This window comes from Marmota monax, unplaced genomic scaffold (assembly GCF_021218885.2).
Source record: "Marmota monax isolate L192 unplaced genomic scaffold, Marmota_monax_Labrador192_F-V1.1 WCK01_AAM20220418_F8-fsc00014, whole genome shotgun sequence".
Taxonomy (NCBI): Eukaryota; Metazoa; Chordata; class Mammalia; order Rodentia; family Sciuridae; genus Marmota; species Marmota monax.
Window position 1 is genome coordinate 15,754,635 of NW_026695222.1, and position 26,019 is coordinate 15,780,653.

General features: G+C 44.9%; 1 protein-coding gene across 3 annotated transcripts; it reads right to left on the bottom strand.

The window, feature by feature from the left end:
* Positions 1 to 1,683: 1,683 nt before the first annotated feature.
* Ggt7 (gamma-glutamyltransferase 7) lies at positions 1,684 to 26,019 on the bottom strand. 3 transcript variants are annotated; one of them, XM_046433743.2, is made up of 15 exons: positions 25,804 to 26,018; positions 18,763 to 18,998; positions 18,098 to 18,249; positions 16,552 to 16,669; positions 15,394 to 15,461; positions 15,109 to 15,182; positions 14,630 to 14,826; positions 12,057 to 12,144; positions 10,153 to 10,280; positions 9,892 to 9,980; positions 8,410 to 8,559; positions 8,172 to 8,289; positions 7,265 to 7,402; positions 5,970 to 6,069; positions 1,685 to 2,317 (listed from the first exon to the last, which is right to left on the bottom strand). In XM_046433743.2, the coding sequence occupies exons 1-15, from the start codon at positions 25,970 to 25,972 to the stop codon at positions 2,154 to 2,156; spliced, it is 1,989 nt and encodes a 662-aa protein (XP_046289699.1). In that variant the 5' UTR covers positions 25,973 to 26,018; the 3' UTR covers positions 1,685 to 2,153. The 3 variants fall into 3 exon arrangements, with proteins under 3 accessions (XP_046289700.1, XP_046289699.1, XP_058431484.1); XM_058575501.1 differs by having other exon boundaries at positions 2,145 to 2,317; positions 5,977 to 6,069; positions 25,804 to 26,019; XM_046433744.2 differs by lacking the exons at positions 14,630 to 14,826; positions 15,109 to 15,182; positions 15,394 to 15,461 and having other exon boundaries at positions 1,684 to 2,317.

A 26,019-nucleotide genomic window follows, 5' to 3' on the forward strand; every position in this document is an offset into this window, starting at 1 on the left:
AGTGAGACCCTGTCTCTAAATAAATAGGGCTGGGGATGTGGCTCAGTGATTGAGTGCTCCTGAGTTCAATCCCTGGTACCCACCCCATAAACAACAACAACAACAACATTGAAGCTGAGCACAGTGACACACACCTGTAATCTCAGAGGCCAAGGTAGGGGGATCATAAGTTTGAGGCCAGCCTCGGCAATTTAGTGAGATCCTGTCTCAAAATAAAATTAACAATGGCTGGGGATGTAGCTTAGTGGTAGAGTGCCCCTAAATTCAATCCCTGGGACTGGGGCAGTGAGGGTGGGGAACTATATTGGAAACCACCTAAATGTCCATCAATAGAAAACTGGATAAACCCGCCAATGAATGACATCATTATAAATAATGAGGTAGATTCATATATATTGATATGAAAAAATGCCCATCCTGTATTGGCAAATGTTTTAAAAAAGGAATTTGCAAACTATAAAAATATAATTCCCTTTTCATGTTTTAAATGATAATATATGTACTGTACAGGAAAAGGAAATTGGAGAAATATGTACTAAATTATTGATAGTGAGATTGTTGAAAGTTAGGGTTTTGAGGGGTGGATCATCTATATATTATATTTATGAAACATTTGATACTTGAATAATTGGTGCATCTGTGACATCTATTATGTTCTCTTGGTTTTTTTTTTGTTTTGTTTTGATGGTACTGGAGATTGAACCCAGGGCCTTACACATGCTAGGCAAGCACTCTACCAACTGAGTTATATCCCCAGCTGCAATTTTTTTTTTTTTTTGGTTGTGATGCTGATTATGTTCCCTATGAGGGATACTATAGAGATTATTGTGATGGCGATTTCCTTGGGTTTTTTTTTTTTTGTCTGTTTTGCAGTGCTAGGGATTGAAACCAGGGCCTTGCATTCACTAGGCAGGTGCCCTGCCAATGAGTTTTATCCCCAGCCCAACGTGTCCTTATTTCTTTAATGTTTGCTTCCTCTTATAGACTGAAAACCTGTAAAAAAATGGCCTATTTGTTTTGTTCAGTGCTGAATTCTAGTGCCTACTAGTTCCTGGAACATAACTGAAGGATGCAGGCATGCATGAGTGAATGACATAATCTATGAGAGATACTTATTGTCTGATATATACTATATGAAATATACTTTGTAACAAATAGTTCACATGCTAGATGTGGAATTGATTAAGAGTACAGATCATGGAGTTGGACATCCTGTGATTGAACCTCAATTTTTCCATTTAATAGATGAAAAACCCTGGACAAATCCCTTAACCTCTTTTTACTCATTTCCCATCTGTAAAATGAGAATAATATTACTACCTATTTCATTAGATTTTTGAGGAAAATTAAATAAGATTACTCGCATAAAGTGCTTAGCATAGAGCCTGGCACACATTAAGTGCTCTAGGGATGCAATAAAAAATAATAACAAAAACAGATTATTATTAGTAGTGTAAGTTCGGATATAGAACCCCTACAAAGGGGCTCCAGTTAGCCATAGAGGCAGAGATTCTGGGATAGGATACCAAGTTCTGCTCTCCCACTCCCACCTCCAACCTAGTTAAACATAAATCAGGCTAGAGTCATGGGTAAGCAATATTCTTTCTTTAATTTCCCTTTGCAAATGGAAGCCCCTGAGCTGGTCCCCACCCCCACCCCTACCCCACACCCCGGGGACCCCCAGATGAAAGGTCCCCACCTCAACCTGGTAGGAGGAGAGGATTACTCTCTTCCCACGATGGTCCATTAAAAAAAAATCCTAATCACTTAAGAAATGAGGCTGGGAACAGGATAAGGGAGCTGGAAGACAAGGCCCAGGTCAGGATAGTCTGTAGATGTTAGGGTTATAACACCCTTGAGAAGGGTTTGCAAGCATATCCCTAAGCTCAGAGCCAGCATGGCTAAAAGAAGAGAGGAGAAAGACCCCTCAAGGTCCCCTGCCTAGTCGTGGACACTGACATTAACTACCACCACCACCGCAGGCCTCATGATGGAGAATTTTTCAATTACTCTGGGATAGGGTTTGCTAAGCATTCCCTCTGGCCCCTAATCTAGGGCATCCCTGGGGTCCCCCTGAGACCAAACTTGGGAGAAGGAAGGACTCTGGGAACATGCAAAGGTGGGGAGCAGAGACCCCGCCCCACCCCGCTGCTCTACAGGATGGTGGCTCCAGCTGCATCTGGGCTCCGTGGGTCCTTTACACCGATGATGAAGTTGTTGGTTCTCCGGCTGCCATGGACCCAGGATAAGACATCTACCTTCTCCACGTGGTGACCCCTGGCTTCCAGGAATTCTATCTCTTCCTCTGTGAACTCACCTGAAAACCATCCCCAACATACACACATTTAGAGTGTTCAGAGCACAGGCTAAGGAGATCTACAGTGGATTTGAGTCTTGGTCTTGGGTGTTCCTGCATGACGTTGGGCAAACTGTTTCACCTCTTTGAGCCTCAGTATCCTCATGTACAGAATGGGGGATAATAAAAGAGCCAGCACATGAAATTGTTTCAGGGATTAAAGGAGAGAATGCACAGGAAGCTCAGAGCCTTGCTTACAGCAAGTGATTGAAAATGTAGTCATTCTCAATATTGGAAAAAGGACTTTGAGGGTCTTCGTCTCCACCTGCATAGTCCAAGCTGCCATCACTATTTGCCAGGATTACAGCACAGTCTTCTAACTGCCTCCCACCCCCCCAGCTTCCAGTCCTGTCTTCCATTCAGTCTCTTCACACAGTACCCAAAGGGATCCTTTAGAACACTGGTCCGACCTTGTTAATCCCCTAAAACACTCCACCATCCAGGCTTAGTGGGACATGCCCATAATCCCAGTGATTTGGGAGGCTGAGGCAGAAGGATCATAAATTCAAGGCAAGCCTTAGCAACTTAGTTAAGTCCTTAGCAACTTAGAGAAACCCTGTCTCAAAAAATACAAAAGGCTTGGGATATAACTCAGCAGTAAAGCACCCCTGGGGTCAATACCAAGTGCCACAAAAACAAAATATTCTACCAGGTTTGATGGACCTAGAATAAAATCCAAAGTCCTTATCAAGGCCTCTAAGGCACAACATTATCTAGGACCTTGCTACCTCTCTAAATTATTCTTATTTATTCCTTCTATTCTCTACCTTACTTTATTCCAAACACACTGGCTTCCTTGCTGTCCCTAAAGTAGATCAAACATGCTCCTACCTGAGGAATTTTGCACTTCTTGTTCTTTCTGCCTGGTCTGCTTTCCTTTTAGATGGTTTCAAAGCTGGCTTCCTTTCTTTATTCTAGTCTTTGGTCAAAAGGCACTTCTTTGAGAAGCATTTAATGTGTGTCAGACTTTATGCTGACCATTAACTAGAATAGCAGTCCCTGCCATCTTTACCTTGCTTTGTTTTCTTTCAAAGTATATAATATCACTTGTATTTGCTTATTTATTGGCTTTGTCTCCCCCCACTAGATTAAAGTTTTTTGAAGATGGGGTCGTTATCTTGTTTGCTATTGCTCCCCATTGCCTGGACAGTCAGTACCTAGTAAAAAGTTAAGCAGGTATTTACCAGATAGGGGTGTTTACCCCTATCCTCTTGCATAAGTTCAGGTTCTCATCATCTCTCACCTGAGCCATACCCAAGCTCCTTCTTGTATTTCCTCAACTTACCTTCTCTTCCCTTCAATCCATCTGCCCTATTCAATTGGATAGTCGTGCCCTCCTCCTCATCTTCCTCTTCTTCTTTTTTACAGTACTAAGGGTTGAATCCAAGGACACTCTATCACTGAGCTACAGTCCCAATCTCCCCCACCTTTTTTCTTAAATTTTGAGACAAAGTCTTGCTAAGTTGCTGAGACTGGCCTTGAACTTTCAATCCTCCTGCCTCAGCCTCCCAAATTGCTGTGATTATAGGTGGGCACCACAGTGCCCAGCAAATCTGTGCTTCTTAACATTGTCCTCCATGATAAGCTTTGTTAACTTCACCTCCCATTGCTCTTCTATAAAGATCTGGTCTGCTTATTTCTCCAGACAGAATGAGTTTAGGTAGTTCTTAAGATAAAAGACACATTATTGAATAATATTAAATCATCTAGTCAGAAATCACTTCATGGTTCACTTTCAATCTTTTTGATTATGGCAAGGACCAAGTTTCAGTCTGGCCTCTGAACAGTCTAATTTCCCTTTTAACATAAAAAGCAGGTCTGAGAGCCTTCTGCAGGTAATAATATCTACCTAAAACCTAAAAATATTTGATTTTTAAAATAGCTATCTATCATCTATTTGTGACAAATGATTCTATTTTTCTAATTTTGATTGACTTTTTTAAAAAGAATCTCTCTGTGTTAATAAGTTTTACTTAAAACACATTTGGGTAAAAAACAAGTCCATTTATACATATGTATTATGTAAATAACGGTTTAGACCACATATAAATGTGGCCAAAGTCGTGAAAGTGCTAAGTAAATTCAAGAGTTTGGGAAATGACTGGCCTCCTGGCTGCACTCTAAACTATTCTTTCTGTTTCCCCCCCCCCCCCCCGGGTTATTTCTTCTTTCCAGAATCCCTTCATCTCCACATGCCAATTTCCTGCTCATACTTCAGGGCTCAGCCAGTTGTTACCTCCTCCATAAAGCCTTCCTGGGGTCTCAGGTGGATAAATGTTTCTTTTGCCAGAACCCCACACTTGATATCCCCTTCTAAGACTGTGCAAGGGATGAGCTACCATAAGTAACTTAGCATGCCACCTTATACTTAGTAGAGACTAGCAGAATAAAGTTGAATAAAGTTTAGTTTCAAGAGTCTGCTTCATGCATCAGTTGCGGTTTGATATCACTGACCAACTATAGGGTCTGACTGCAGATGACCTAGGACTGTGCTTTTAACATGCTTCAAGTGCAGGAGATATCAAGGGCCAGGCAGTAAAGAAGCAGAGTCTTTGGTATCAGCCAGCGGTTTGTTCTAATATCACTTCTGCCACTTGCTGGTTGATCTTTGACTAGTTTATAACTTCTGTAAGCCTCAGTTTCTTTATCTGCAAAATGGAGATAATACTGAACAAACACAAATTATATCTTGATCAATTCTTTATCCCTTTTGGACTAGCATAGTACATGGTTGGTTATAATAAAACTCCTCAAAGATGCACATATTTTCCTATTTACAAAATTAAGCTGCATCCAAAATTAAGCCCCTGTTCTTAGAGGCAAGTCAATCTCCTCACCATAAATCTAGAAGGTCCCCTGCCTGCCTCTCTGAACTCATTTCATTCTCACTGAGGTTGGGGTTTGTTTTTGTTTGTTTGTTTGTTTTTTAGTTGTTGATGGACCTGTATTTTTTTTTTTATTTATTTATACGTGGTGCTGAGAATGGAACCCATTGCCTCACACGTGCAAGGCAAGTGCTCTATACTTAATCACAACCCCAGCCCAGGTTGGTCTTCTTTTTATTCCTCAAACACACCAAGCCCATTTCTGCTGAGTTCTCTGCACTTGTCCTCTTGGCCTACAAAGCTTTGCCTCAGTTCTTTGCCTGGTGGGCTCTTTCTCACTCTTCAGATCTCAGCTTAGATATCACCTGGTCACTGAGTCAGCCCTGCTATATCATTCTGTTTTAATGCTCAGCTGGGTATTTATTTTACTCTCCCTTATCTCTTTGATTATTTCCCCATCTGCTTACAAATGCACTATCTCTAGAACCTAGAATGATGTCTGGCACACAGCAGGTGTTCAATACAAACTAAGGTATGAACGAAGGTTTGCAGAATGAACAACTGTACCTTATTTTACAAATGAGAACACCAAGGCTCAGAGATGAAAAATGGACCTCTCAAGGACACAAAGGAAATAGCAAGATGGTTCCAGTCCCCAGATCTTTCATTACTTTAACAGGAAGTTGTGGAAAGAAACCAAACTTTGGCAAGAAGGAAACTGGTGCTGATCAAGGTAGGGGAAACCTGTCTCTGTGGCCACCCCACGGGAGTGTCTGCTCTGCACTCACTGTCCACCTGCAGGAGGTTGGACTGCAGGTCTGGGTGAAGGCGGCCTCGGGCCAGGCTGTCACTCAGGTTCCGGTTCAAGGTCAGGACATTCAGCAGTACCTGTAGGTAGCCAAGAGGCAGAAAAATCAGGGCTGTCCCAGGGGTGATGAACCAGGCAGGGCTCCCCAGCTCTCACCCTTGGTCCAGACTCTTTAGTCTTTAGAACCCTCACACCAGGTGTGTCATCTGGGCTTCTCAACAACCCTGAAACCAGACAGGCAGGCCTGTGATAACTATCCCTGCTTCATAGAGGAGGAAACTGAAGGCCAGAGAAGGAGAGTTATTCACTGAAGAGTTTAGAAGAAGCCAGGGAAGAGGGACCCTCCCCTTTAAATCTAGCTCAGAGCTTCCCTCCCTTCTCTCTGGATAGGGCAGGATTAACAGCTAGAGGTGATTTAAGGTACACATTTGTACTTTCAGTTTAGTGGTTAGGAGCGTGAGTAGACTCTGGATCTGAACTACCTGTCAACCCTTGCTAGTTGAAGGAACTTGACCTAACTTCTTAACCTTTCCAGTTCCAATTTCTTAATCTATAAAATAGAAATAAGCCTTCTTTCCAGAGTTGGGAAGGTTAAAAGTACTCAGCACTTTGTAAGAACTCTATAAATATTAACTATTTTATTATTTCTACTTTATAGAGGATGATATTGAAGTTCAGAGAGGTTAAGTGAATTTCCTAGCATCACACAGTTGGCAATTGGCAACACTTGGACTAGAACCCACAGAAGTCTGGTTCTAAAATTAACTTGTCATTTGCCAAAACATATGCCTGGCACATATAACAGGAGCTCAAGACATTCAAGGAACTGTCCTGAGGTATTCTGGAGAGTAGTGGCCCTTCCATCTAAAATCAGACTCTAAAAATTTTTTAAAATAAATAAATAAATAATAAAAACAGATTTTAAAAAAACAACCCAGACTCTAAAGAGGGCTGGTTATCTATTTAGATGCAGGGTAGAGAAATGATGGGAATTGAGGTTCACAGAACACAGGTAGCCCAGATGCTATATCACTTTTCAATTCTATTGGCCCTGCGATTTCCCTTGCAACCTGGAAAGACAGGGGCTGCTGTGCCCATTTTCACTAAGAAACTCAGCACAGTCCATTTGTGCCCATGATGGGCCTGGCACAAAGCAATTCAGTTCATGTTTGCTGTATAAGGGATGGAGAAACAAGTCAGAGATAGAAAGGGCATCACAGCCCAGGCCACAGCTGGTTCCTGACTGCAAAAGGCCCATAAGGAAAGAAACCTCACCTGGGTCAGACCACTGAGGCCCCGGGCAGCTCCGTTGGCCCCCAGGGCAAGGTAGGTCCCACAGAGCCCCTCTGCCGGTCGGACCACAGTAGGCAGCAGGAAAGAGAGTGGCCGCTTCCCTGGCTGCACCGAGTTCTCCTGTTGTTGGAGGGCAGAGACCGCAAAGGAGGTGTGGGGTGGGGCAAGACAGGGAAAGGGCCACTCCACCACTCTTCCCACTCCTCTCCTTCTTTGCATCATCTACAAGAAAGGGGGACTATTTCCCTCCAAGCAACAGTGTGCTGTCTGCGAAAGGGAAGGGGTCCCTGGATGGCTAGGGTGGATGAGGTGGAATAATAAGAGGACCCATTGAGCTGTGAGGCTGCTATGGATGGCAGGGAAAAGAACCAAGACAAAAAGATGGCGACAGGAAAGCATAGTAGAATCCCCACTGGATCACCTCTATGTGTCTTTGCCCTGCCAGGCATCTTATACAGTGTAAGAGTGCTGGTCTCCAGCTAGAACAATAACTTCTAATTCCTTCCTCCTTGGGTTCTTTTTTGGTTCTCAGTCATTGGGCTGAGCTCCCCCAGCTCAGCATCATGGTGTTACAGACCACTAGTGCTGGAAAGAACCCAAATCATTAAATTAGACCTAATATCCTCATTGTACAGGTGAATAAAATGAGGTCCAGAGATGGGCAAGACTTTCCCTGCGTTGCAGAGTAAGAGAGTGGCAGAATGAGATAAGGGTTCTTCTGACCCACCAGAATCTATGCTTCAGAATGAGCAGGACTAGGGATGAAGTGGGTATCTTATTTCCTTATAATAGAATTTCCTAGGGGAAATAGGGAGGAAGAAGCAACCATACAGCTGTACTTCCTACCTAGCCCGAGGGTCCCCATGAGAGGAGAGAAGCAAGACCCTACCAGGTTGGGTGCAGAATGGTTAGCAGTTCTGTTGGGCCAGGAGAAGTCCAGCATCTGACTGTTGAGCAGAATCCCCGAGGGGGTGATGAGACCACTGCCAAAGGGCCGGTTCAGGGAGCTGGGGGCAGAGATGGGGTCAGATGAGCTCTGCGACTACCTTCATTTCTTCCCAGACCCCACCAGCACCACCTGGTCCAAATGATCTTTTGTTACAGGTTCTAAGTCTGAGCTGGCATACCTGACCATTGCCACGATGAAGTCATCAGGGCCCATAATTAGCACCTGGGCAGCGGTGGGAGCCCCATCCAGCTCATAGACAGGCAGGAGAGGGGCAGGGGCTGCCTGAGAATCATTGATGTGGCCCCTGAAGTATGCAGCCTCCACCTTGCTAAAAACACAAGGAGTGGGGGATGAGCATACAACAAGCTTTCAATACACCCCAACTATCTGTGATGTTTATGTGATTATTTGATTAAATTTCCTTCCCTCACTGGACTACTAGGCCTATGAGGGTAGAAGCTCACTGCTGAGTAATTGAACTGAATAGATTTATTTAGGTATTATTCAGATTCTTTTCTAAAATTAATATTTTTTTTCCTTTTTTTGGTACTGGGGATAGAACCCAGGGATGTTTTTACACTGGGGATGTTTTACATCCCCAGATATTTTTATTTTTTATTTTGAGACACGGTCACACCAAGTTGCTTAAAATCTCAGTAAGTTGCTGAGGCTGGCTTTGAACTTGTGATCCTCCTGCTCCAACATCCGGAGTTGCTGGAACTACAGGCATGGGCCACCATGCCCCCCAGGACTCCAAACTTTTTAAAGTTCAAGTGATGGTTTCTTAGATTACTATTATTAACTGTGTGTTGGGTTATTCATAATGATTAGAGAATAATAAGTTACCAAGGATTATTGAAGACATTCGTTCAGTTTTCAACCAAGAAGGATGGTGACCACGCAGTATAGGAACCTGGGGCTTGGTTTCAGATGGCTGGGAGGGGGAACCTTGGTTTTCATGCTTTTATCCCAGTGGCCATGATGTGGTTATAGTTCTTTTTGCCTTTTTTTTTTCCTGGATAAGTGATGTTAACTTTTTAATTTGACAGATAAAATTGTATGCATTTGTCATGTCTGATGATTTTTTTAATGGGTGCATCATAGATTTACATAATAATGGGATTCATTGTAATATGTTCATACATACACAACCCATAATTTAACGTGATGGTTTTTTTTTTGTGTGTGTGTGTGTGGTGGGTACTGGGGATAGTACCACATGCTAAGCAAATGCCCAACACTGAACTATATCCTCAGTCTTTTTTAAACTTTTGTTGGTTGGTTTTTTTTTTTCTTTCTTTCTTTTTTTTTTTTTTTATACCAATGATGGAATCCAGGGGCTTTACCACTGAGCTACATAGATCCCCAGCCCTTTTTACTTTTTATTTTGAGACAGAATCTCACTAAATTACTTAGGGTCTTGCTAATTTGCTTAGGATGGTCTCAAACTTTCGATCCTTCTGCCTGGGCCTCCACAGTAGCTGAGTCTACTGGTGTGTGCTACCATGCCCAGCTCACTGGACACCTTTGCCTCAGGCAAAGGTGTCCAGTGTCAGATTGTGAGTTGGGGTTCAGCTGAAACTGACCTGGAACTTCACTGGATCCTTTCCCCAAACCCACTACCACCTCACACCCTTTGGAATCCTGCCCCAAGACCTACCTGAGCATGTCATCCATGCTCTCAGTGATGGTAGAATCATAGATGGGATCTCCCAGTCTGCTGGCCAGGGCTAATGCAATCTTCAAGGTCTGAAAACACAGCAAGGATATGGAAGAGGCTGCCAGGACCCTTTATGCAGCCCCATCTAGGGATCCTCATGTGAAAGAAAACTAAGGTGATTTAGTCCTGCCTCAAAGCAGTAATTCCTCTCGCCATCCCTAGTGTCCCCAAATCCAGGTGAGATGGAGGGGCTGGCTTTACCTCTGCCACCCAGTGAAGAGCCTGTTCCCGGGATACCAGGCTGGTGAGATTGAAGCCCTCAAGGATGTTCAGAGCACTGATGATGGCAGGGCCTGTGTGTGGGGGTGGGGGACTCAGAACCAGGTGGCCTGAAAGGACAAGAGATAACCAGAGAGCAAGGGAGGGGTCAAGTCACCTTCACATTCCACATTCCAGCTGCACATCCCATTATCACATGCTCTGAGACCACTGCACTGAGCCCCCTCATCAGATAAGGAAACAGAAGCATTAAGACGAGAAGGGACCCACTCAAGTTCACATGCCAAGTTGAAGGCAGAGCCAGGACTTGAACTGAGAATACTGGTCTTCAGTTTCCTCTGCTATATGAGATAACTAAGGCTTAAGAGACTGTGACTTGCCCAGAGTCACACTGTAGGCGATTTTCAGGGCAGGGACAGATAGTGAGATGTCCAGATTCCTAGCCACAGTGTGTTTCCTTTCTGCTCCTCCCACAGGCCAGAATAGTATCCAGGGCTCTTAATGGTCCAACTCAACCTGAAACTCCTTGGAGCAGGAGCCTCCTCTTCCTCCTGTTATTAAATGTTTGGACATCAAAGGAATAAAGGAATAATAATACCTGACAAATAATACCAACATTAACTAATTGACCCATTTAATCCTTACAATAGGTACTGTTATCACCCCAATTTTATAGGTACAGAAACTGTGACACAGAGAGGCAACTGGCCCAAGGTTATAGGAGATAAGGGAAATCCAGAGCACTCAAGGCATTGGCATTGCTGAGACAACTCAGGCTGGGGAGGGAAAATAGAAAATCCAGTGCACTCCATGCTCACTCTGATCAAGGCACCTTCCTGCACCATCTCATCAAATCCTCACAGGCACCCTGAGATCATCCCCATTTTAAGGAGTGAACAAAGGCTGGAAAGTGGAAAGTGACAAGTTTGAGGCAAATGGTACGCAAACCCAGGTCTTTCTGTTCCAGAGCTACACTCTTTCCTCTACTTCATAGAACATTGTTTCCAGCAGAGGAATCAGATAAGAGACTGAGACCTGAAACTTGAATTCAGAAGTAGCCTCTTCTGAGGCTTGAAGTGATCTTGCCCTCCCAGAAGGGAAAGAACCCGAGAACTTCTGAAGGACCCAAAACCTACCACTGTGGGCTCAGAAAACATCACCCATGTCATAATTCAGCTTTCTGGATTTCTTATTGGTTTTCTTGAATTTGCAGGTTGAGTTCCTTTCCCTTCCTAGGACTGTTTTCTTTTGGTACATGAGGGACCAGGTTTGTGACTCTCATGAAGGGTTCATTCGACCTGAAGCCTAGATGGACTTCCGTCTTATGAATTCTTTTATTTTTTAATTTATATTTTTTGGCACCAGGGATTGAACCCAAGAGCCACATAGACAGCCCTTTTTTATTTTTTTATTTTGAGACAGAGTCTCACTAGGTTGCTTAGAGCCTTGCTAAGTTGCTGAGGCTGGCTTTGAATCTACGATCCGCCTGCCTCAGACTCCTATGCCACTGGGATTACAGGTGTGTGCCACCACGCCAGGCAAATTCTTCTTAGGAAGAACAGGGCAGTAAGAATGGGGCTGGGGCTAGGGTTGAGGCAACATAGCGCCCAAATCCAGAAAACAGATATTTAGAACCCCAACTTTCAGATCTGAGCCTTTGGCTAGATGAATCCCCCCCATTGTTAAAATAATTCGGTTAAATGATGCCATGATTATTTCAGAAGATGAGCTGGCTCTGGTTTGCTTCAACAGCTGGCTGCCCAGGCAGTTCACTGACTCAGTTTCTCTCCTGTAGAATGGAGAGAAATCTTCAGGCCAAAAGGATATGGCCTTGGACTGGGATGCTTCTCTTGAGTGGGGACCCTGAAAGTTGGGGGAGAAGTCACCTCTGTACACCCCACACACAGGCTTCTCCACAAGGGCACTGTAGTTGCTGAAGTCCTCTTCAGTTATGATGCCCCCTGCATGCTGAGCCTGGAGGAGAGAAAATGACCACCCACCACTGTGAGCACATGGCTTGGCCTATAACACACATCTGAATCACAAACAAATTGACTGTTCACAACTTTTATGCCTCATGGCCTTGAAGAACCCCATAAGTCCTAAGTACCATAGGAAGAAGGAGAAAAGCATGAACACCAAGCACCTCCTATGTGCCAGTCATTGTGCTAGGTATATTCCATGAGGGACCTCTTTAGCTTGGTATTCTAGTCCCTTCCTGCTTCTCCCACTTCATGTCCTGCTGTTCTTCAGTGAGCTCTACACAGCTGCAGAGTGACCTGAAGGTCCTGAACTCTACCCCCAAGTCTTTTCAAGTGCTGCCCTCTTAGACTCTGTAAAAGGAAGACTTACTCTTACAGCAGCACTAGGAGATATCACCTAGGAGATATCAAAATGAATTCTACATCTCATTACAACCAATTAAAGTCACTACAAAACCAAGAACTTTTTTGGAGGGGGAGGGGTGCCAGGGATTGAACCCAGGGGCACTTAACCACTGAGTTATATCCCCAGCCCTTTTTATTTTTTAAGATGCTTAGGGCCTCACTAAATTGTTAGAGGCTAGCTTTGAACTTGTGATCCTCCTGCCTCAGCCTCCCATGCCTGAGGGATTTTAGGCATGTGCCACTGTACCCAGCTAAAACCATAAACTGTGAATGACCCCAGTAGGTCTGACCCTGTGTGTCTCATTGTCAGGAAAACTCGTTCCTAACCAATGAACCAATCTGGTACAAACCAGCAGGCTCATTCCATCCTAACAGTGTGCTATTAATCTTAAATTAGTACTACTATGAATCTTCTCCTTTTTTTAAACTTTTTTTTAGTATCTGAAACCTTTGATTTCTCTATTTTCTGAGTGAACTACATATTGAATTTCTTGGTTAGCATGTGTTCCTTTGTCTGGCAAGATAATAAACTCAACTTGGGTTTTTTTCTTTTAAAACCATGATGGTCTTTATGTTAGAGACTCCTGCATGCCCTTCTCCACCTCTGGGTAAGGATGTGTGACCCAGATGTGGTCAATCAGAGCATTCCTTTATATGTCACAGTGATTAGTTTGGGAATTGTCATGTACCTGTAACAAGCCAATGAGACACAACCACGAGGCTTTTGCTGGAACTAAAAGGAAAGTAAAATACTGTTTCTCTGGGATGGTCTAAGATGGGCTGGTGAGCACAGAGTGTGGATCCAAACTGAGGAAAATACTAGGGAGAGAGAAAGAGCCAGAGGCAGATGGACAGACAGATCAAGTTCTGACAATGTGGATGGAGCCCTTGGATCCAGGAGGACCTAAAGCCAGTGTTCTCCTGGACTTTCTAGTTGAGTCCACTTGGGATGGGCTTCTGTCACCACTACCATATCTCCAGTGCCCAGCATAGGGCCTAGCACTGAGCAGACACTCTGTGAATGGTGAATGAATGATACACCTATGTAATTCCCACTGTAATATGGCAGAATTTTATATAAACATCTCCATTACACAGAGGAGATTACCACTGAGTTGCTCCATGCATCCTATTCTTGAACACAATTTTTCTAGGCGTTTTGGACTGTTGATGATAATTCTCAGAACACACTATTGCCTCAGACTAAATTACTTTGGGGTTGGGTGGTAACCTCCTGTGTCCATCTCCTAGTCCTGACAGTCACCAGTGGAGGAGATGTTTCCCTCAGTCCCTAGAAAAGCCAGAAAGCAAGGAGGATTATGGGCTTAGAGAAACTGAGGCTAATTCTGGGCCTCTACCAGACCTGTGGAAAGCAGGCTAGGCCCCTGAACAGTTAACAGCAGCCCTGATAAGCCCAAAGGTACCCTCTCAATCAAGACAGAACATTTATATTGCTACAGGTTTCTTATGCCCCATCCCAGACAGCCCCTCCAATCCTTAATAACCACTAGTCTGGTTTCTTGTCCTTTTTCATTTCTTTTTGGTTCTGAGAGATCAAACCCAGGGGCTTAACCACTAAGCCACATCCCCAGCCCTTTTGCAATATTTTATTTAGAGACAGGGTTTCAGTGAGTTGCTTAGGGTCTTGCTAAGTGGCTGAGGCTGACTTTTAACTTGCAGTCCTCCTACCTCAGTCTTCTGAACTGCTGGGATTACAGGTGTGTGTCACCATCCTTGGCCTGATTTCTTTTGGTACTGAGGATTTAACCCAGGGGCACTTTACCATTGAGCCATATCCCCAGCCCTTTTTATTTTTCATTTGAGACAGGGTCTCGCTAAGTTTCTGAGGCTAGTCTCAAACTTGTGATCCTCCTGTCTCAGCCTCTCAAGTTACTGGGATTACAGGTCTGGTTTCTATCAATGGAGGTTAGGTTTGTTTATTTTAGAATTTCAAATACATACAATCAGAATATATATGATGAAAGAAAGGCAGGGAGTGTAGAAAGGGGGAAGAGGGCTTCCCTGCAATAGGGTCCTTGGAGCATACCCCTACCTCCCACCCTCACACTCACCTCAGCCACCATCTCCAGTGTGAGGTTGCCACCGTTGTAGAAGGCAGCAGGGCCAGAAGTGCCAAGCGCATCCAGCACCTCTGCCAGGTCAGGACGACGCATCAGGGAGCCAGGCAGTGGTGGGTGGCCCAAGGGCAGGAATGTCTCCAGGAAGCGCTCAGATGCATTGGGAGGCAGCTGCTCAGCCAAGGCCCGGGCTGGGGGCAGGGATGGGAGGCTGGGCAGGGGGTGCCAAGACTGGGCCAGGTGATTGAAATGCATAATAGATGGGGTGCATGAGGGCTAAGTGGCTGGCCCTAAGTGCTCTGGTCCCCCAGGAGCCTATTATAGGGCACAATCTGCCCTTCCAATATTCCCTCATTTGAAGCCTCTCCCAGGTCAGAGTAAGATGGGAAATGGAAGACTGAGGAACAAACTGGAAGAGAGGTTCCCCCCCAATCAACTGTGTGCTTTTCCCCCAACCCCCAAACCCCACTGACCTAGATCATGGGTCACGTTGAAACCATCTTGGGCCACAGCTGCAGCGAAGGCCAGGACTTGGGACCATGGCAGCCTGGGGGGGCCGGAGAGCAGGGGGTGGAGGAGGTCCTGGGGGGAGGAGGAGGGGTCCTGGGGGGAGGGGGGTTCCTGGGAAGGAGAGTCCTGGCAAGGGAAGGGGATATTAGGAGGGGGAGTTGGGAAGGGAAGAATCAAGGAAGGCAGGACAAGGCCACCCAAGGAGAGATGCAGGCAGGGGCCCCTGGTCCCCAGGAGAGGGTCATTACCTGCCATAGAGTTGATGAGCTTCATGAAGCCCCTTCACCATTCCGGGGACCCCCACCAAGAGCCCAGGCTGGGCAAGGCGGGCAGGCGAGGGAGAGAGGAGACCAGGTCACTGGAAGGGGGGGGCTGGGCTGAACTCTGCAGAGCCCCAAGCCAGGGATGGCTGGCATAGGGGAGAGACACATGCCAAGTATCCCAGGAGAGGGACAAGCTTTCCCCTGCAGACATCCCTCCCATCTCCCTGAATTTCTATACGCAAATGCAGAAAGGCTTTTATTTATCATAGTTGAGGGATTTAATAAATTAAGCAAACCCCATCAAGAGCCAGGATAGAAACAAGTTAGATAGAAATCCATCCACACTGGATTATACCTACCCTTGCCTTTTAAAGTTGTGGACAATATAGCTTCACTTAACTCATTTTCATACTATTAGCGCTCTGAGTTGTGAGAACTCAGGAATGTGTTTGGCTTTTGCCACTGCACTAAATACCTACTTTTTCAAGTTATTCTATTTCCTCTTTTGCTCTCTGTGGACAGTGGATTGCCTCTACCTAGCAGTTCCTCTTACTCTTTCAACATATTGTAGGCTGGGAAAGTTATAGTTATTAGGCTCAGAGTGTGATATATGAGTTTTTTTGTTTGCTTGTTTTGCAATATTGGGGATTGAATCCAGGGCCTCTCACACTAAATAAGTGCTCTATCACTGAGCTACATCCCCAGCCCCTTTCTTATTTTTATTTTGATACAGGGTCTCACTAAATTTCCAAGGCTCATTTTGAACTTTTGATCCTCTTGCCCCGGCCTCCCTAGTAGCTGAGATTATAGGCATGCATCTTTATACCTAAGGTATAAGTTTTAACACAGCAACTCTGTGACATTTCAGGGTACTTGGTGGCCTTTTTTCCCTCTTCCTATGTTCCAGACGGTAAGATTATCAGAGAAGTAAGATGTTGCAGTATTACCTGCTAATCAACCATCCACAGTTTTTATTCATTATTTTATTTCATGGGAGTTGCCTGCCTCCCTATAGCCTAAGAAGATCCTGTTCAATTCTTTTTCCAACCCCAATGGTAAAACTCAGCAAATTAATGCTTGAGTTAGCAGAAGAGCAGTGAAGGAAGACCCCCTTGAGCCCTCGCTTCCCAACAGGGTCCCCACCTTGGTTTCCCAGGACCTCTGCAGGGCCTCTTCCCTGAGGGCCCCTGGTGCAGACTCCCGGAAATCAATTAGTTGGCTTTCGTTTCGACGGATGTCATGTACCAGCATTACGCCCCCACTGGAGAGACACAGAAGGGGGAAAGGGATTATAACATGCCGACTTTCGGAATCATTATACTGCCACCCTTCAATCCCTAGGAGTGAGGTTATAGGCTCAGTTTGTCATTCTGAGTCAGGAGTTTGAGTCCTCTCCCCAGCAGGGATTCAGCCACCTTAGAAGGGTAGGGAGTGAAATCAAGGGAGTGGGAGACCCAGAGTTCAAGGACTTCTTTTAGCCTGTTATTAGAGATTTTAATCCCTGCTTAGGGAAACCCAGAGACTGGGAGAGCAGATGTTTTGCCCCTGCCCCCACCCTAGACCAGAGTTGGACTTCTGCCAACTTCCTGCACCTGCCTACTTGGTATCCCTCCTCCAGGACTGGATTATGTAAGGATAGACTGCAAAGCCAAAAGGAGAATTTCTTTGGTAGACCCTGGAGGACTGGTCTTGCAGGAATCAAGATATGGACTTTGTTAGCTTATTCCTTTTCTGTGATTTTTTTTTTTTTTTTACAACTGAGACAGGGTTACAAACTTAAATGCCTGCAGCCAAGTAACAAAATAAGGAAAGCAGGACAGAGAAACAATAGAAAGTTGAAGGAACTCTGGCAAGGTGGACAGCACCTGCCCCATCATGGGGAACAGCTTCTACTAAGCTCTAGATAATTGTAGCCATGTGGAAAAATGAGCCCACTGTTACCAGATCTTCTGATTGCTCAAGAGATGTTGGAAATCTAGATTTTTAAAAAAAAAAAAATGAAAATTCTCAATCTTTTAACAACAGCAAACAAGTTTTTTAAAAATTTAAGTGTGCAAACAAGTCATTCTGTGTGCTTGGTGTGACCCATGGGTGACCAGTTTGTAACTTCGGTTTTAAGAGTTCTCAGCCTAGAGTATATTTTTGGAGGGTGGAGGGTCCATGGCTTTCATTAAACTTACAGGGATTTGTGACCCTAAAACATCACTGCCTTTACTGATGACAGTATACTTCACTGTACACCTCACCTTATAATTTACAAGTTTCCTTTCCCAATGTGTGTATGTGTGTGAGTGTGTGTGTGTGTGTGTATGTGTGTGTGAAGGGAAGCTCCAGAAACACCTCCAGATTCTCCATATGGTAGCTTTACCCTTCTGACTTCAGGGATAAAAGAGTGACATTTGATACAGAAAGAAAAAAAAATGCAGGGCTGGGGCTATAGTTCAGTAGTAGAGCATTTGCCTCCCAAGTGTGAGGCACTGGGTTCGATCCTCAGCACCACATAAAAATAAATAAATTAAATAAAGGTATTGTGTCCATCTACAACTAAATATTTTTAAAAGAAAGAAAAAAATGCAAGGAGTTGGGGCTCAGCCTTCCCTCTATTCAAACTGGGAGACCAACCACAAGAAGTCTACAGACCAAAAGACAAGAAGTAGGCCAGGGTGACCCAGGGCTGGGAGCTCCTTACCCGCCTAAGCCAGAACTGTGTGGAGCCACGATCCCTAAACACAAGGCTGCTGCTACAGCTGCATCCACGGAAGATCCCTGTTTACTGAGCACCTCCATGCCCAGTGATGTGCATTGAGCAGCATCAGTTACCACAGCACCCTGCTGGAAGATCTGGGAGGGGAGATAGGAAGGGGCAGTAGAAGCCATCCAGGAACCCTGGAACCTCTACAGGAGCTAAGGCATGCAAGCTTTGCCCTCTGCTGTCTGCGCCTCCTGTAGTTATAGAGATTGAACTCCAGGGGGCTCTACCACTGAGCTACAAAACCATCCCTTTTTATTTTTTGTCTGGGTCTCGCTTTGTTGCCCAGACAGGCCTTGACCAGCCGCAGCCTCCCGAGTGGCTAGGTTTAAAACCATTTGCTCCTCTTGTCACCTTGACTCTTCCTTATGATGCCCATCTCACTGCCCCCAAATGCCTCCTACGTGATGGAGTCTCTTCTTTGTTTTATCCCGCTCCCGTCCCACAATTCTTCCCTTTAGGACCGTCCTCTCTCATCACCCTCTCGCCTTCCTAGTTCCCGGCCCCGTTCCACCACTCAGTCATTCCCCAGTTCGAACAGCCCCCTCAAGCATTTCCTCACTCTCTCCTCCCCAGTGCCCTCTCTGCCCAAATGCCCCTCTCACCTGGGGGTCCCCGAAGTAGATTTGCATGACCAGCGCCACAGTGACGCCGGTAGCGAAGGTGAGGCAGGCAGTGACGATGACCGTAAGCCCATCTTGGCGGCAAGAGCACTCGGCCGCTGCCGCGGAAAATGGGTCCTTGCGAGTCTCTCTTAGCGGTGACCCGTCCTGGCTGCCCATCTCCGACGACGACGATGGCAGCCGCTGCAGTCGCGCCGACTTCAGGAAGGAATCCGGGTCTGCAGGAGGACGGGGACAAAAGTTGGTCTGGGCGTCTCCTACCTGGCCCTGCCTGCGGTCCCCCCTGCCTTGCCCCTGCAACACAAACCCCACTAGCCAGCCCTTCTCGCTTTTGGTCTCTGGGACCACTCCAGGGCTGGCAGGGACTGTGGTCCCAGGTTAGAAAGAGACAGAGACCCTCAATTGGGCAGCTGAGAGAGACTGCACCCCTTCTTGAGTGATACCTAGGTCAAATTTTCTGTGATCCTGAACAAGGACTGGGAACGCTTTGGGAGAGGGGGTGGACCGGTTCAGCCCTCTCTGGAAACCAGATCCTGCCCCAGTTAGGGCCCAGCCTTGTGTATAAAGAGGCAGTTATCAGGCAGGATAACTCCAGTTATCTACTTATTCAACAACTATGAAGAGCCTACTATGTGTCTGGCCCTATGCTAGATGCTAAGGGGAGAGGAAAAGACAGTTCCTGTCTTCATAGAGTTCATGGACCAGTGGAGGAAAAATGCAATAACAAGTAAACAAAGCACTACATTATTACAAGTTGTGGCAGGTGCTAGGAAGAAAAATAAGGATGAAATGATAGAGAGTGGGCTGGGGATGTGTCTTACTGTTAGAGTACTTGCTCTGGTATGATAGAGGCCCTGGGTTTGATCCCAGCCCTGCAGGAAAGAGGGGCAGGGTGAGGAGAGAGAAGAAAGTGAGCAAGGGGGAAAGAAAGAGACTGTTGGTTGGGGGAGACTGCTACCTGGGGAAATCAGAGAAGGGAGGAGGTGGTTTTAAGCAGAGAAGTCAGTCACTATTAGAGCACTGGGTTTGTATGTGGAATGTTCCTGAGGGATCAATAAGAGCCTAATGTGGGAATGAACTTGGTACATTAGAAAACAACATAAAACAAAACAATCAAACAAAAACCAAGGCCTGGGTGGCTCTAGTGTAGCAGGAAAGGAAAAGAATAGTAAGGAGAGAGTGTAGGCTCCATAGGCTAGGCCCTCGGTGCCTCCTGAAAAACTTGGATTTTACCCTGTATTATGGGAGGTCACTGGACAGTTTTAAGCAAGAACATGAAGTCATCAGTTTTGTGATTTTAAATGATCCATCTGGGAACTGGGGACAAAGCTCACTTACCTAGCATGTGCAAGGCCCTAAGTTCTATCCCCAGCAATGGGGGGAAAAATCCCCCTGGCTGCTGTCTGGAATAGATTGGAGGATAGTAAGAATGAAGTCAGAGAAGAACTGAAAGCCACTTACTTGTTGGGTGACTATGGACAAATAACTTCATGTCATGGGCCTTACCTTTCTCATACTGGTAATAGAAGTAATCCCTAACAGGTGGGATGTGTGATAAATACCAAGTGCACCATAGCTATAATGTAGTTAATAATTGTTGTTATTTCCATTCCTTTCCTACCTTGACCAGAGTTAAGACCCTCTTCCATCTCATAGTTCTCTCCTCTGGATGCTGCTGTCCTTGAACCCAAGTGCCTAAATGGTCAAAAAGTCCTGAATGTTTGTGAACAATAAAGAATTAGCTGAGGGTTGGGTTGTGGCTCTGTGGTAGAGTGCTTGCCTAGCAAGAGTGGGGAACAGGGTTCGACCCCCAGCACCACATAAAAATAAAAATAAAATAAAGATATTTTAAAAAAAGAATTAGCTGGTACCTTCACCTTAGCACCTTACTATATTCATATTTTAAGAGTTTATTCATTCAACAATTATTATTTTTTAAGATATTTATTTTTTAGTTGTAGTTGACCACAATATCTTTATTTTATTTATTTATTTTATGTGGTGCTGAGGATCAAAACCAGGGTCTCGCACATGTTAGGCAAGCGCTCTACCCCTGAGCCACAACCCCAGCCCTCAACAATTATTTTTTAGACCTTTTTTTTTTTTTTAAGGGGCAGTGTCTCATTAGGTCTTCAAAATTGTGGGCTCATGTGATCCTTTCCTCCTGAATAGCTGAGACTCCAGGTATGTGACACCATTCCCAGGACTAGGAGTATAATGCCTTTAAAAGTTTGTGTTATGGGCTGGGATTATGGCTCACTGGCAGAGCACTTGCCTAGCATGTATGAAGCACTGGGTTTGATTCTCAGCACCGCATATAAATAAATAAATTAAATAAAGGTTCATTGACAAATAAAAAATATTTTTAAAAAGTTTTGTGTTATCATATTAAATATCAACTTATAATTTCCTATTTAAGATACTGTCATGGACTGGGCACAGTGTCTCATGCCTAAAATCCCAGCAGCTCAGGAGGCTGAGACAGGAGAATCGAAAGTTTGAGGCCAGCTACAGCAACTTAGGAAGACCCTGTTTCAAAATAAAAAATAAAAAATGGGCTGGGATGTGTCTCAGTGGTTGAGCCTCCTTGGGTTCAATCCCTGGTACCAAAAAAAAAAAAGTACTATCATGGTTCACTGATCATTGAACCATGAATTAACATGAGACAAAACATGATTTAAAAAAATCCAAGCTTCTTGATTTAGTGTTTAAGGCCCTCCCTGATCCAAACTCTTCTCTGTTATATAAATAAGAAATCACAAATATCAATAAAATGCTGACATAGGCAAGATATTTTTCAGAATTTATTTATAGGCGTTACTTTTGGGAAAAGATACTACAAGTGGGAATAAGATGTGATGAAAGGATTTTTTGTTTACCACTTACATATATTTAAAAAACAATACATATCAGGGTTGGGAGTGTAGCTCAGTGATAGAGTGCTTGCCTAGCATAGGTGAGGTACTTGGTTTGATCCTCAGCACTGCATAAAAATAAATACATAAAATAAAGGTATTGTGTCCATCTACCACTAAAAATTTTTTTTAAAAAAATCAATACATGGGGCTGGGATTGTGGTTCAGAGGTAGTACACTCACCTAGCATGCGTGGGGCACCTGGTTCTATCCTCAGCACCACATAAAAATAAAATAAAGGTATTGTGTCCATCTACAAATAAAAATATATTTTAAAAAATAATACTACTAATTTTACTCATATACAAGACACTGGGAAAAAAATTATTTGGAAACAGAAGAAAACAAGTCTCTTAGGAGAAAGATGATGAGTTTCATTTTGAGTAGGACCACAAGGAGCCGCCGAGAGGATAGCTAGCCTAGTAGACATCTACTTTTTAGATGTTTAGATACCATTTCCCAATTTTCTTTTGAGGAACACCCTCTCCCTTCCCTCAACCAACTCCCTCATCCTTATCCTTGACCAGATTTAAGAGTGCGATTCAGGTCTTGCCAATCAGAACATGCATCTCTGTATCAGGCCACTAAGACTCAAACTTTGTTTTTTGGTTGGGTTTTTTTGTTTGCTTGTTTGTTTGAGACAGATTATCACAAATTGTTGAGATTATAGGTGTGCACCTATCACGCCTGGCCAAACTTTGTTCTTTTGCTAGAACTATTGGGAAAGAAAAAAGTCCTCTTTCTGCATAGGTTGATAAATTGGTAGAATATAAGCCTGTAGCTGCTGGGGGCATTTTGCCTCAACAACATGGAATGCTTTCTGACTATGCCCACAAAAACAAAGGCAGAGCAGAAGATCAAAAGTTAAATTCTTTTTTTCGTTTTTCAGCAGGATCTTGCTATTTTGCCCAGGTTGGTCTGGAACTCCTGAGCTTCCTGAGTAGTTGGGACTACAGTTGTATGCCACCATACTAGGCCTAAATTAATTTATTCTGTAATTTTTTAAAAATATTTTTTAGTTGTTGATGGACTTTTATTTTATTTATTTGTATGTGGTGCTGAGAATCGAACTCAGTACCTCACGCATGCTAGGCGCTACCACTGAGCCACAACCCCAGTCCCTGTAATTTGTTTTTGTTTCTATTTTTGTGGTACTGGGAATTGAACCCAGGGGCACTCTACCACTGAGCTATATCCCCAGCCCTTTTTATTCTTTATTTTGAGTCAGGGTCTTGATAAATTGCCAAGGTTGGCCTCAAACTTGCAATCCTTTTGCCTCAGGCTCTTAAATCACTAGGATTACAGGCATTGCTACTATGTCCAGCCTAATTAATCCCTATTTAGGACACTTTAATCCATCCAGTCTCCCCCAACCAACAGTCTCTTTCTTTCCCCCATGCTCCTGGACTTCCTGATTATACTGTCCAATAAAATTCCTTTTTTGATGTAACTGTTTTAACTGGGTTTATAACAAAGAAACCTTGAAAAGAGAGGATTATGAATCCATTGTCCAGGAGACAGATCTCAGCTAGAGATTCAGGTCGTCTCTGGTTTTCTCACTCCCTTAACAGGAGATTTTTGAACCAGGGATTACATGACCAGATGTACAGGATGGTGGATGGATTGGGGTGAGGACAGAGGCAGGAAGAGTAGCTACAAATCTGAGTAATATAGATCTGAGAGGTTCATAGTTTAGTCCAGTGGTGATGACAGGATGGAGATATAGAATTTGGAAAATACTTAGGAGGAGGAGAGAGCATTTGATCAGCTTTTGGAAGAAATAGGGAGTCCTGGAGAATGGTTAAATGACAGTATTAATTGAGAATGACATTGGAAGAAGAGCAGGTGTGTGGAGAAGAGATCATGAGTCCAGCATAAAATATATTCAAGATAAGGCACTTGCAAGATATTTAGAGGCAGATGTCTGGGAGAGGGAGGCACATGTGGGCTTGGAGTACAGGAAAAAGGGAAGGAAAGTATTTCTAGCCTTGGAGAGATTGTTGACTCGCTTTGTTTTCCATAAAGAAAACTGCTGTGGGATGCCTAACACTTGGTTTTGGAGAGTGGCAGAATAGTCAGTCACAATAAGATCCTAGTTAAGAAGATGGGACAATGCCACTAGGTGGCACCATGAGGTTGAGAACATAGGAGGCCATGTTAGCCAGTACTCTGGTCTAGCTGGAAGAAAGAAGCCTAGGAATTTGGAAGCAGGGCTAGGTGACATGGCACTGAAACATTTATACCAATATGATGGCAATGTCCTTGGAATCTACATAACATGTCCCTGGGAACCTTGGTATACAACCTCATCATAAGGTTTAAGTTCCTAGAAGCTTGGTGACCAGGGTGAGGGCACAGCCTGTATTGGCATGTCAAGATATTCCCTGAGGTTTTGGAATTCCCTTTCCTGCCATTATTTCATCCAGAGATCTTTTGTTAATTTTTATGTGGTGCTGAGGATCAAACTCAGTGCCTCACACATGCTAGGCAAGCACTCTACCACTCAGCTTAGAACCCCAGCCCATCATTCAATAATTATTTATTGAGCCCAACTCTGTGCTGGATGCTGGAGTGGTTAAAACAATCATGATTCCTGCCTGCCCTCAGACATTGGATAATCACATCATTGCAGAAACAAATAATTGAAGGCTTTTAAAAATGCTAATTTATTTGAGGGGTGGGAGAAGAAAATCAAGGGAGTCTCATCTTTGGGTTAGGAGAGACTGCCATTCTTTGTTGATCTGGAAGAGGAATCTAAGGCCCACTACAGGGGAGGTATGCCTATTGTAACACAATGAGTTGGGGGCAATGCTAGCACCAAAAGCATCACTCCTGACATCTAAATGAAAGACCTGGCTTCAGGCTAGTATCCACCAAACCACCCCTCTCCCTACTACCTCCTGATTCCAAAGCTATTCCCTCTGGAAAAGAAGTTTCAATCTGCAGTCCTGACATTTGATGTCCCAAATCCTCCACACCCCACTATCCCCTCACTCCTATCACAGGTAGAATAGAGTCTAGTCAAGTTGATAGGTGCTATTGGTCAGGGCCAGATGACCAGAAAGTTATGGAGTGGGTGAGAATTGGAGGCTGTCAGACTGGGAGCAGCTATGGAAGGGCCAGACCAGGGACGGCTGGGCCAGAGAAGCAGTATCTCTCAGGCGGTTAAGGGCTAAGGCTCTAGTGCAGGCACTAGGAGGAAGAGAGGCAGAAGGATGCTCTAATGCCAGGAAGTGACGTTGAGGGAAAGAAGGCTGGGGGATGGAGGATGAGAAATGGAGGGGAGAATGGAGCTGGGCCACATGGATAGGACAGAGACCAGTAGGGAAGGAATACTCAGAGAGCTCCTGGTCACCAGGTTTCTCCCAAGAAGGGTCTTGTCCCTCCCTACCCCCATTCCTTGCAGTTTCTGCAGAGGGCTGAGGACACAGTAAGATTCTGAAGATTGCTTCCTAGGGAGCTGAGGTACCTAACATCCCAGCCAGATCTATGTCTCCAGAAGGATGGAGTAATCCACAGGACAGAAAAGGCACTCTGGTCCCCAAGGACTTTGAGAGGTCATGCAGTCCATCCCCCTGTCTCCCAATAACCAACATTCCCAGACAGAGGGGAATCATATTCTCTTTATCCCTCCCTGGACATGAAGAGATTCTCAGCAGCTCCCCAGACTCTCTGCTTTCCATAACCCCTGGTCATGGTGAAGTTCTAAAACCTAGGTTCTATCCCTCCTGCTGCAGTCTCTGACTTGGTTTCTTTTATCCTGTCCTCTGTGGCTAGAGAAAAGCCTTTTACTGGGTGATCACAGCTGTTCTTTAGGATTTCCCCTCCAGCATTCCTTCCCTGTTGGTTGGTTCTTCCCAAGAGATAATCCCAATCCCTCCTACTGCAGTCCCTGGCATCAGCTCCCTTGTCGCATCCTATGCCTCCAAGGCAGAAATGCACCCCCTTCCTGACTAGATAATTAACAGAGACAGGGAGAAAGGAGAGGTTCAGGAGGATGGTGGTCCAGGGAATGAACTAAGGATATGGAGGCTGGAAGTGGATGTACAACACAGATGAAGGAGGATCGGGGACTTGGGTGGACACGGACGGGGCAAACGGGCCTCACCGGTATCGGGGTCTCCCAGGAAGGCATCCTCGTCCTTGCGTCCCCTCAGCGGAGCGGCAGGCGCCGGCTCATCCTCCGGCAGCCGCGGGAAGCTGGTGATGCTCATGTAGTCTACTGGCGAGTAGGCGCCCAGAGCGCTCTCCTGGCTGGCCTCGCTCTCTGCCGCCATCCTCACTTGCACCCTCTAGCAGCGCAGCGCCTGCCGGAAGTGGCTGC